The sequence below is a fragment of the Phaenicophaeus curvirostris genome, chromosome 9, assembly GCF_032191515.1.
Source record: "Phaenicophaeus curvirostris isolate KB17595 chromosome 9, BPBGC_Pcur_1.0, whole genome shotgun sequence".
In the NCBI taxonomy this organism is placed as follows: domain Eukaryota; kingdom Metazoa; phylum Chordata; class Aves; order Cuculiformes; family Cuculidae; genus Phaenicophaeus; species Phaenicophaeus curvirostris.
Genome location: NC_091400.1, coordinates 20,412,203 through 20,424,452, shown reverse-complemented (window position 1 = coordinate 20,424,452; position 12,250 = coordinate 20,412,203). Strand labels below are relative to the sequence as shown.

The window sequence follows — 12,250 nt, the reverse complement described above, 5'->3', positions numbered from 1 at the left end:
TTCTTCATGCACAACTGTTTGAAGTTCCAGTCTTATTTGAAACCAAAACCAGGAGATGACAACCCTTCTAGAGACAAATGTAATTCCAGATGGCAACTGGAGCTGGATGAGGCTCTCAACTCAGAGCCAAGGCAGAGGGTAAAGTGCACTGACAAAACCCAACCAGTAGAAGAAACGAACACTGCCACAGAAACCCCTGCATTTCACTGATTTAGATTTCATCTCTTTCAGTGACTCTATAAAGGTTCTGTGTACTTTGCAGTCTAATAACTGAACAACAGCTAGGCTTACAGATTAAGAGGTAGTTAAATAGAAGGTAGAGTTTAATAATGAATTAGCTTATGTCACAGAGGACACCTCAAGGGGAAATGGAAATAAAATCCTGGGCTCTTCGATCACTTCAAGGTTTACAAACTCCAAGTCTACCATATGCATTTGCTTCTAAACCTCGTCAATAAAGAGGTAGGAAGGAAAGCAGAATTTCATGCCTCTGGAATAATAAATAGTTGCAGAACTCACTCCAAAAAGTTAACCTCCAGTCAGCTGTCATGGAAGAGCTCGACAGTGGTTCACTCCTACACCATTCCCATAGGTCAAGCAACAATCGTACTGGCACAGAATGAATCCAATAACTTGAGCTCTCCCGATAAGAGGTTTTATAGTATCAGAAGCCAAAAATTGGCTTGAGCACATCGTAAAGAGCCCAGAAAGCTGCCTGTATGCAAAACCCATAACCATTTTGGAATTATAACGCTATACAATAAATACATGCAACTTGGATTTCTATCTGTTGTGAAATATTTTTATCACCTTTTTTTCCAAGATATTTGAGGTTTCAGAAAATGAAAACCTTTGTTAAGAAGCAGCAACTATTTTGTGCAATGGAGCAATATTACTACTATAATGAATTTTTCCTATTTATTGGCAGGGGCAACCTTTGTTGAATTATAACTTAATTTCCTCCAAATGTGCATTTAATGCTCTCTGGCAGCACGTTTTAACCACACAGGAAGTCTGGAAGTTAATAAGCCAGGATCATTAACAAAAAGGTTATAAATACAGTTTGTATATTATTATTGATAGGATTTGTACATCCTATCATGCACACAGGTAGATACACACAGGTAGATGCTTAAGAGCATTGTGACACAAGGCATACTTGAGTTATAGAAAAGCTAATACACCTGAAACCAACTTCATCATTACTTTTCTTAATCATACCCACAGCCAGAAAAATATCGTTTTTAAAAAAAGAAGTTTTAAATTTCAATTTTTTATGGACAAACTGTCAAGTTCTTACACAAGAAGTGTGGTTAGAATCACAGCACAGTGCATGATGGGGGTGGGCTGACAGTTAGACTGGACAATCTTTGAGGTCTCTTCCAACATTAATGATTCTATGATTCTAGAAGGGCCCTCTGTATGTCTCCAGCCCAACCCAGCACTCAAAGCAGGGCCAGCCTCAAACTTCCACCTGGTTTCATAACTGGTATGTTATGAAATTCTCCAAGCATAGTGCTTTGACAGCTTCCCCATTTATCCATTTTTATTGTGCCTTCTCCTCACTGGAAGATCCCTAACTGCAGCAAGGGAATTTGTCCTTGCCTCTTATCTCTTCTCCGTATACCTGACAAGAGCCCGGCTTAAGCTTTCTTAAGCCCCTTCCCTCCCTCTCTTACATACATTGCTGATTTAACTATAACCTTAGCAGAAAGTGAGCAAAAAGAATAAAGAACACAACTTCAAAATAAATCTTGTCAAAAGCACAAGCACAATCTGAGCAACAGAACCAGAAGCACCCACTCAACAGTACTCATCATGACCACAGACAGCACAGAGTAGTGAGTTGATTCAAACTCAACACTTTAAACTATCAATAATACTTTTGCAAGAGAACAAACCTGGGCCACTTTAACGGAATTCTGAGTAGAGCCACCAGCATGATATTCTACTTTGAACTTCTTCACAAGTTCTTCAAATCTGTTGAAACAAAAAAAAGAAGGTGGAGAAGAAAAAAGTTAAACTACAAATTGATATGTTTGTTTTCAAAAGACATGAAGCTTAGAAGTAGATGACCATGTTCTTTAAAAAAGATGAAATTCAGATATGTCAGCTGTTATGTATGTTGCACACTGGGAACATCGATTTAGATTTTGTCCAAATTGCAAAGCAAAGCGTGACACCAACTTGAATTCCTCACCTGCAAGTTGCAAGTGGAGTAGATAACTGAAAAAAACCCCAAACATTATCTGAAGCGTCAACTTGATTTCAATGAGCTGTTAGACTGATAAAGTCATGGAGAAAAGTTACATAAATTAAGACATTCAGAGAGTTATTGCACCTCACAGAAGCCAGAAAGAGAACGTAAAATTACGAGAGGAGACTGAGGAGATCTGGTGCCTATTTCAATATTAAGCTGATCCAAACACCAATGATTTAAGTTTTAAGTTTCCCTATGACATAACACATCTTGATCGGTGAAGCAGTGTTACAAACAAATCAATAAGTATAGGAGAAAATCTGATCATAGAAAAGCCAGCTGTCTCCAGAGAAGCTTTTGAATCCTTGAAGCCACACTGCTAGGAAAACACAACATCCTCTGGTAACATCCAGGAGTATACTATCAGGTTTGAACATCAAAATAAATACATATTTAAAACCTTTAAAAGCAATATCTACCCCCATATTTCAGATAAAACTTTACGGCTGAGACCCAGATAGAGTCCTACAAGACACACTTCCTTTTCTTGGTTACCTTTTGCATCTCTGCTCAGAGGATACCACAGCAAAGAACCAGCCCTCTCCCCTAGTCAGAGGCTGCAGAGAAGGGAAGAGAGGTGTCGCAGGGAAGGGAACCAGGACGAGTGAGGTGTGGCAGCTGCAGGGAGCCTGTGCACGAGCTCTGCATCAAGCCTTTATGTTCCGAGCACACTTCAGAATGACTGGATTACCCAGCAGGATGATTAGCCTCAGAAGACATCAGACTTGGGAGGAAACACTCCGGCAGGCAAGTTAAAATAGTCATTGTAAGATCTGTTTGAGGTTCAAATTGACCTCAAGGTCAACCCTAATTAGCAGCACAGATTTGCCCTTAAAGCCTATTAACTGTAGATGGTTACCTCTAACAAAGGAAGCTTGCCAGTGAGATGTATTTCAACATACTCTATTGTATTCACCTTCGGCACCTTTTACAACATCTTTATATCAGATATAGAGAAAATGAACGCTGTCTGCCAACCCCTCCCCCTCTGCCCCTCACAACCCCCGTCTCCTTACAGTATGTGAGCAGCGGCTTTGAGAAGAGATTTGTCAAATAAGGACTTGTTTAAAAGGTTTTCATTTTCAATACCATGTTACTAATAAGAGCATTTTTATTTCTACAGTACTTCCCATTTAAAATGTTTGAATAATGAGCTACTCACCCCAGCAAACTACCGATGGGCAGACAATTAGACAGAACCAAGAACTAAATTACTACATGTGCTTTTCACAGTTATCCACACTACTAATTATCTACCAATTCCATGTCAAGCAACTGAAATCTCAAATGATAGTAAAGGGCTGAGAGGGGGAGGAATAAAACCCCAAAACAACAGCTCTCCTATCAACTGCTTCTCAAGCAAAGGCATACAAACCATCATGCTGCAGTTTGGCAATATTTTTCCTTTAATTTAATTGACATTTAACCTTTCAATCAATTTGAGCATGTACTGGCCAAATCATATGGTTGGTTTTGTAATTTTGTGTATCTACAAGCACACAAATTGGTATTTTAATTCCTTTATCTAAAGATACCTAATGTTTCCTTGGTCATATTACTTAATGGCACGTTAAACTTTAATAAACGTGGTACACCCAGTTAGTAAGGCATACTCGATCACCTACCTTAGCAGCTCCAAATCTAGATGAGTACATATTCAAATTCTTATCTTGTAGTTTGAATGAATAAAATACATGGCATGTGAATTCGGGAAAAAAATGGAAACACTCTTACAATGCTGTCTGTATTATACGGTTTTCAAGGTAACAGCTATGCAATCTGATAAATAAACTGAACAAAGAAGTTTACAATTACTTAATAGAACAAGACAAACAATGGTCAATGTCTGTCACTATTTCAGATTGAAAGTTACAACATCTAACTACTTTTTCCTCAAATCAAGACAGTAAGCTCAACACCTCTAAAGGTCTATTATACAAAATAGAGCAAGTTTGTACAAATGTAAGACAAGTAACTTTTGTTGTTCATTTGCTATGATACATCAAAAGGACAATACAAATTGTGTCAGTTTAAGCCACACAAGCCTGATAACCAAGCCGTATCGCGAATGACCCCAATATTAAGACTGCTCATAGCTTTTTCTCTTAAGACATGAGCAGTTAGGTGGATGTTTTCCCCAGTGCCAGCAGATGGCCCAGCGACATGGGAGCACTGCCTTTGTCACTGCCTGATCTGCACAGGAGACTCTGTCACTCCAGCATGCTGCAGAAACACGGTACTGATGCTATAAGCCTCTCCATTTCACAGAAGAAAGTTCAGCTGCAGAACTGCTCTGAGGCCTTGGGATGCTAAACAGAGCTTTTGTGTGTGCTTCAGGGCTAAGCTGTTACCACACTTGGGATAAGTCAAGAAAATGAGAACCTTATGAGCGAGACTGAGTAATATTTTTGTTTTGCTTTCTGAAATTGTTGGTCTTCGAGCATTTCTGTGCTGTACCTGAGAATCGTGACCCTTCTCCTGACCTACTAACACAACATCACCTTAAATAACATGATAATAAATCCCACCATCAGCACCATAGAGGGGCCTCTAGTTTTGGTACCAGGAATTTGTTCATCACGTTACAGTCTATTTTAACAAAATCAAGTTTGTGTTTGCAGCAGCATGTGTTTTCAGCTGTGATCCTGCTGATCAGCTCTAGCCCTGACCAGAGAGGATATGTCAACATTTTGCTCAATAACCCCAAAGGCAATAGTGCTCCTGACAGTTACTGGGTTTTCTCCCCTTTTCAAAAAGCAGGACTGACTCCTAATTTAAGTCAATACAGAAAGGTGAGCCTTCTCAGTAGCTTCACGTTTGACAGAATTAATGGCTATTAAAAAGAAGTATAAGCAGGTAATGGAAGGAGCTATTTTATAAGACAATAGACACAAGATTAAAAGTTTTATCTTTATTTTTTTAAACAAAATACGCCTCCTCACACTACAGGAGACAAAGACTTATCTTTAGAAGGCACAGACTCCTCTTACATCCGCCACACCATTTCCCCAAACGGAGCAAGGTGGTAGAACCTCCTTCCAGTATCACTGAAGACAATGTTGCCACCCTGTATGTCACTAAAAAGACATAGTGTCCTGTACAACACAGATAAATGCATTCATCTCCCAAGAGCTGTGCAGATCGCCTGTTGGCTGTCTCCCTGCCCAGCTCACTTCTCCCCACACCCCTCCTTCTAGTCCTGCCTCTGTCATTTTACACAGAAGCCACTTCTCAATGTTTTCAAGGCTTTGCCAAGCACTATGGCACCACGCACACCACCTTTCATTTGGGACGTCCATATTTACAACAGCCACCAGGCATAAAGCCACCAACAAAAATACCTTCTCTCCCACCAACCCAGTACCATCCAACATCCAGGCCCTAGAGTTTTGTGTGAATATTAGCAAATCTGATGTAAACCTTCCTTCTGATCACCTTTCACCAAAATGGCTAAGAGTCACCAGCAAGGCTAGTGATTTCCTGAGGCTCTTCTCCAGTCTCGTGACCGGTGATCCTCTCCAGCATCAGCACCTCTCTCTGCTAACTCCCTTCACACACACACTCTGAGGCTTTCTTGAGCCACGACTCCCTGCTTGTTCTGTCACACAGCAACAAATACAGTCCTGTCTGGCTCACCACGGTTTCAAAACCACAGGAACAACACAAATAGGCACCTCAAGTATTCCCTAAAACTGCATACAGATAATGTTAGCAACAGAACTGCAGGAAGGAAAATTAAAGCAATTCAAGTAATGCTGTTAAGTTTTTGGCCACAATATATATTAGACTACAAAGAATCTCCTCTTGGAAACTAAAATGGACATGAAATACCAGCATTTAACTATCTTACAGAGGGAGCATCAGGAAAAATAACATTCCTGAAGCACATGGCAGAACTATTGACGTACTGATCTATAAGGTGAGAAAAGTAACCTCTTTCTTTGCAGCAGGGTGGATACCTTGGATATCTTTTGATAATTCTGCTTATTACCTAAGCCATACTCAACAGCACATACCAGCTGGGAGCTCTGCTTTAAAAGCTCTGCTGCCAAAACCTGCCTGCCTGAGAGGAGAGAAAAATAATTTGTCTTTTTTGCTTTTGTATGCCAGATAATGACAGCCTGAATGTGACACAAACATCGGGGTTTGTATAATAATAATGCAACATTGCCAGTGAATTGTACTGGTTTGTTTGGGTTTATAAAAATCTGCAAGAACATTAAGACATAAAACTCTCAAATAATCAACAAAAGGCTTCAAGTTACACGTAAGTCTGTAACTTCTTTGGAGGTCAGTTGGGGTGGGAAGGCAGCTTTTGTTGACGCCTCTAGAGAGGAAGGCAGACTAGGATTTGGTCTGTTTTCAAGCTCTTGGGTGAATTTTAATTAGATTTTAATTAAAAACCATAATTAATGGCGATTCTGACACCTTTCTCAGACATTTATTTTTAGCTGCAAGCAGCAGTGATACGAAGAGATGGCGATAGCTTCACTGTTGGGCGGTGAGGAGAACCAGAGCGATACACTGACAGTTGGATGTTTGATCCTTTTAATTGCACTTTTTAAAATCTACTTAAAACTTCAAATGAAGTAACCTGTGTCAGAACGTCTATGAAATCACTCCATAAATTAAAGAAACAAAATGTGTGAGCACAAGTACCACGTTCTGTTTTAGTAATGCTAAAAATCCAGTAAAACTACAACACAAGTCCGAAACGTAATTTCCATTTTCTAATAAAACACTGAAGGCATAAATGCGCACAAACAACTCTTGCAAACCTGCACCCAGTTGTGTGTACATCTGGACAGGGCTGTGTGCCACATTCCCGGCTCCATCCCAGCCTGGGCCGATGCCGGAGCGATGCAGGGCAGCCACCTCGCCAGGCAGACAGCCCACCCCGAGCAGCGTTGGCAGGAAAACCATAGCCCATGGAGGCTGATCCTAACTAAAATCTAAGTCAGATCTAAGGAAAAGGTCTTTTTTCAAGATTCAAACATTCTAATTAAACCACAAGGTAATATTTTTAAACAGGAGGAAAAGGGAGAATATCTCCAAACAAACACTGTGGGTAAAAGGAAAGTAATTAACGTTTCTAACTCTGAAGAGCATACTTACTTTCTACCTAAATTGTACAACCCAGTTGTCAAAGTTCAAATCCTAGAAAGGAGAGTTATAGAGATGAACGCTTTCCACTCTCATCTTCGACGATAGCCAGCTAAGATTGAGATGTAGATTTAATTGGATGTTCTTAAAACTGGATGTGAACGAGCAAAACCCCTGCCTTTTAGGAACACAGAGGTACAGGACTGTCTAACAGCTGCTTGGCAGGGGATAACTTTACCCGGAGCTCATCCTCCCCCTTAAGAGCTTGGCACAGAATTAAAGAGCTCAGGAAGGGGCAGGGGAGCACAGGGGAGTAATTAAAGACACTGAAAAGGAAGTACTGGAGACAGGTTAGCACCACAGCCATGCAGCACAATGGAAAGCTGAGTGTGTCAGGAATGGGATTGCTACAACTGAATGCAGATTATCCTTTTTTTCTCCTTTATTTACTACAGTTCAGAAAACAGTGACTCTTCATGGAAGTATTTACTGTGGCACTAGAATTTCACAAAAAGTGTTTTCCTAATCACCTCATCCAAACAAAACAGCAAATGAAAAAAGCCAGTAATTCCTACCAGGTTGGGATTATGAGGACCAAATGTTAATATATGAAAGAAGAAAAAAATGTATAGGCAAATTGCAAGATTCATAGCTTTGAAATATTTTACCACAAATGTTAGAGAGGTTGAAAAAAATGCACTTAAATGTCAGTTTGATAAAAGCCAAAAGAACATTTTCCACATGTGTTTGCATTTAGGCATATTGAAACAAGATGGAAAAAGTAAGTGTCATTCAAATGTAGAGGTTAAAACATCGGCTCTTAAGGACCATGATTTAAAGACATTTCTCAAAGTCATTTTTTCTCTTTTCTCAGCAGAGAGTCAGACAAATTTATGTGAGTGCGCTTGAAAAGCCCCCCTTATTCTAGATTATCTGGATGTCTTCCTCTCTACGTTATCTCCAAAATGTACACGGCTATACTCAGAAGCATCAGTCACCACAAGGCAAGTGGATTGGGTTAGGTAACAAGGTTTACTAGTCGTGGGGCTACAGGGGTGGTTGCTGAAAGGGGCTGCTGGAAGCTTCTCTTGTGTCTGACAGACGATGCTGGTTGCTTCCCAATGGACCCAACACTGGCCAAGGCTGAGACCACTGGTGACGGCAGAATAGCCTCGGGGATAACAGACTTAAGAAAGAGGGAAAAACATGCACAATTGTAGCTAGAGAGACGAGTGAGAATGTGTGAGAGCAACAGCTCTGCAGACCCTGAGGCGAGTGTACAAGGAAGGGGAGGAGGTGCTCCAGGGACCTGAGCACATCTCCACCTGCAGCCCATGGAGGTTAACAGAGGAGCCCTGAAGCCCACAGGCTGCAGGTAGATGTCAGAAGAAGGCTGAGACCCTGCAGGAAGCCCATACTGGAGCATATTAAGTGTATTACATATGATTACTACAGCGTAGGTCAAGATGACTATATTTTCTCTCCCTCTATTAAAATGTTTTGATTAGAAATTTTAAAAGCTTTCAAGGTAATCAGAAACACTATTAGAGAGTTTCCAACAGCTCAGTAATTTACTAAAAGTTCCTGCCTTCCACCCACAGGCTTTTTGGCAGAAGATTTTCCAAATGATCAGCCAAGACCCAGAAATTTTGTGGATACATCTTGGGATTCACACAATTGTATTTGTTGCAAAACATCATAGCCAAAAATAGCTCCCTGCCGTCATGCATAGCCAAGAGTCAAAAGATACTTCAGGCAGGGAAAAATATCTAGCACCTACCTTCTTCATGCTTAGATGTGCCCAAGTGTGTTCTAGAGCACTGGGAAATGAGGCCATTACCCCAGTTATTTTCCTGCAGTGTCACAAAAACATTGACACTTGCTTCAATGGTTCCAGTACACATCTGGCAGCTTGTATACAAAAGCAATACTTCCAAAAGAGCTGTGTCATCCTCTGTTTGCTTCTCAGAAGTAGCATGGGAAGAATCCATGCTTTCTGAGGCCTGCCAGTGAATTCTGCGTGTCCAGATTTCCTTCCCAATCCTTTCAACATCAATAACTGTCTGTCCTATGATAACAATGCAGGCAAACCAGTAAAAGTTTGGAAAATAAGACTACATTTACAAAATTAAAAGCAAATTAGAGATCATAATGCTAACTGCACAACAATCCTATGGGACTGCAGGATATGCACAGCAGAGACCAGGGGGTACATGTCAGTGAACTGTTAGTGAACGTGAATTGACACTGCTGCTTCACACACATCACTTCACTCTGGCTCACATCACGGGGAAAACTTGCTTAACTTAAGAGTATTTAAATACTGAAAGTATTCAGTCATCAATACACCTTAGACTTGAGTTTTGGTACAACTGAGATTACCTAAAGCTGTAGTGCAAATCATATTAAGCTACCTGTAAAGAGATGTCAAAAAACCCCAAACATACAGACACACTTCACCTGGGAGAGGGAATATCTTACTCTCTAACCTTACAATGTGTACTTTTGTCTACAAATACATCAAAACAGTAATTAGCAAAAATAAATTCACCAAGTTGCAAAGTTCAGGTTCGAATTCAGAGTGGCTAGAGTATCAGAACATTTTGCAGACAGAGCTCTTCCAAAGCTAGACTATGAACTAATTGTTTCCATACATCACTGAGACTAAGAAGCATTTCACCTGAGTAGTATTCTCCTTTAACACAAAGTCCATACAACGGTGACATCTGTTAACCACAATCTAAACCAATTTTTTGTCCTTTACACTACTATAAATGTTCAACTACAATGCTATAAAGTCTATTTTTCTGCACCCCTTGTGCTAATTAAAATATTTTAAATCAGTAACCAGTCAGTAAATTTAAACCAAGACAACATTAAAACCATATCAGGATATTTCAGCAGACGTGTCCACTCTAAGCACCCAATAACATGCAGAGGACTATGGTAATTGTCCTCCCGAACAAATGATGAGTGCATAAAACCCTGTTCAGAGCAAAACTGACAGTAAATATCAAGTAAGACTTCCAGTTTAGTTCTCTTTAACCTGCCTGTATCTCACTGTGGCTCTCTTGACTATCCCTTAAGGTAGTCACCCACTGACAGTGGCAGTACCATGCACTTCTGTAGCTCAGAACCACAGGCAATGTCCATTTTCACAAGCACACACACATACTCCCAAACATTTTCCTTTTTCTCAGTGTTTGCTAAGTCCGTGCAGCATGGGTCTACAATGTTTTTTTGTCATGAGGTGGCACTGGAAACTACAGAAGGAACCAACTGTTCATTTTCAACATTTTGAGATATTCAGGGGAAAAAGAAAGGATTTTGGAAAGCATAAGGATGGTTTGGCCCTGGCCTGGGTCACCCAGAGAAGCTGTGTCTGCCCTGTCCCTGGAGGTGTTCTAGGCCAGGTTGGATGGGTCTTGGAGCATCCTGATCCAGTGGGAGGTGTCCCTGCCCATGGCAGGGGAGGTTGTAACTAGATCACCTTCAAGGTCCCTTCCAATTCAAACAATTCCATGATTCTAAGAACAAAGCAAACACATTAACGACCTCAATTAAGTATTTTTACATTGACTTTTTTTTTTTACTTGAGTGGTGATATTTTCAGCTGCAAAACAAAGCCCACAGTGTTGTGTCAGCACGAAACCTTCAAACATTGAAGGCACAGGCCAAAGGGGAGACTGAATTGCACCCAGAAAGGAAAAAAAAATGCTATTTAAAATATCATCTTCAGTAGGGATGAAATAAAGAAGCTGGATAAGCCTTAAAATAACACACTGATTGTTGATGAATTCAGGGCTCTTTCAAGGATGCAAGCCCTATGTGGGGCTTATCCAGTTAGGAACCTTTCCAGAGGATTCCTAGAATTAGGTAAAATATTCAGACTTCAGGAAGCGAAGGGTATTCTGAATTTAGGAAGCACCTATGTATTCTTCTCTAACGGTAAGAGGCGACTGTCTCCAATTAACCTTCCTTCTCCAAGATGTTTCACGATTATTCCATTACCAGGCTCATCAGCCTTCCGGTCTTTGAGCTTTTCACATACATCATAATACAATAATAGTGAGTGCATGCTTTTTCCTAAAGGGAGATGATGAGTCTCCATTTCAACGTATTTGCTCGTTGAAGCTGTAGTTACTTGACAGAACATCTCCTGCAGAGATTAGCCTATTATTATTTGCTACAGACTCGCTCTGAAAGCAAGAAGCCCATTTTCTCCAGATGACTCATTAACAAGCATGACAGAATGAAGTGTTCCAGCCTGAAATGCCAACAGCTAAAAATAACTCATCCCACAGCCTGTGACAATTCAGTCCATCTCCTTGCTCCGTAGGCACAATCTCAGAGGGTCACCTTTGGGGGAAAAAATTAGCATATGCAATGAACAGGGGATAAACACCCCCACCCCAAATCACAAGTTAAAGAAAAGCTGCAAGGGAACAGCACTGCATGAATCGTTTCACTGATCAATGTTCTGAGCAGCACTAACAGGCTCATTTTGCAACAGAACAAGAATTCATGGACTGAAATGGAAAAAATCCTAACATTTGATTCAAATATGACAACACTGAAAGGCTCCTCCTGATAAACCCCTCATCCTTATTCCACAGTCTGCACGCACCTCGCCATTCCAGCACTAAGAGGACATGTTCGGTGATGTCTTGCTGAGTTCTCATACTGTTACGGAGCAGCTGATGGCCAGTTGCCAAGTCTCACAGGGTAACACCAGCTCGTCCGCTGAACAGCATTTCTAAAAATCAGGTTTTGCTTACAAGAGTTGGGCATGAAAGGATTTATCTCCCCTCCCAAGAAGGCTTGAATCAAGGAGGCAGAAACTTACCTTCCTCCCTTCATCCCTGCAACACAAGAAGAAAATGTTAA

The 12,250-nt window shown here is 40.7% G+C and overlaps 1 protein-coding gene across 2 annotated transcripts in view; it reads right to left on the bottom strand.

Annotated features, from left to right (window-relative positions):
- Positions 1-12,250, bottom strand: part of ADK (adenosine kinase) — a 244,012-nt gene that overhangs the window by 168,436 nt on the left and 63,326 nt on the right. For both annotated transcript variants that reach the window (XM_069863580.1, XM_069863581.1), the window contains exon 4: positions 1,902-1,980. In XM_069863580.1, the coding sequence (XP_069719681.1) occupies positions 1,902-1,980 (79 nt within the window). The remainder of the gene's footprint in view (positions 1-1,901; positions 1,981-12,250) is intronic.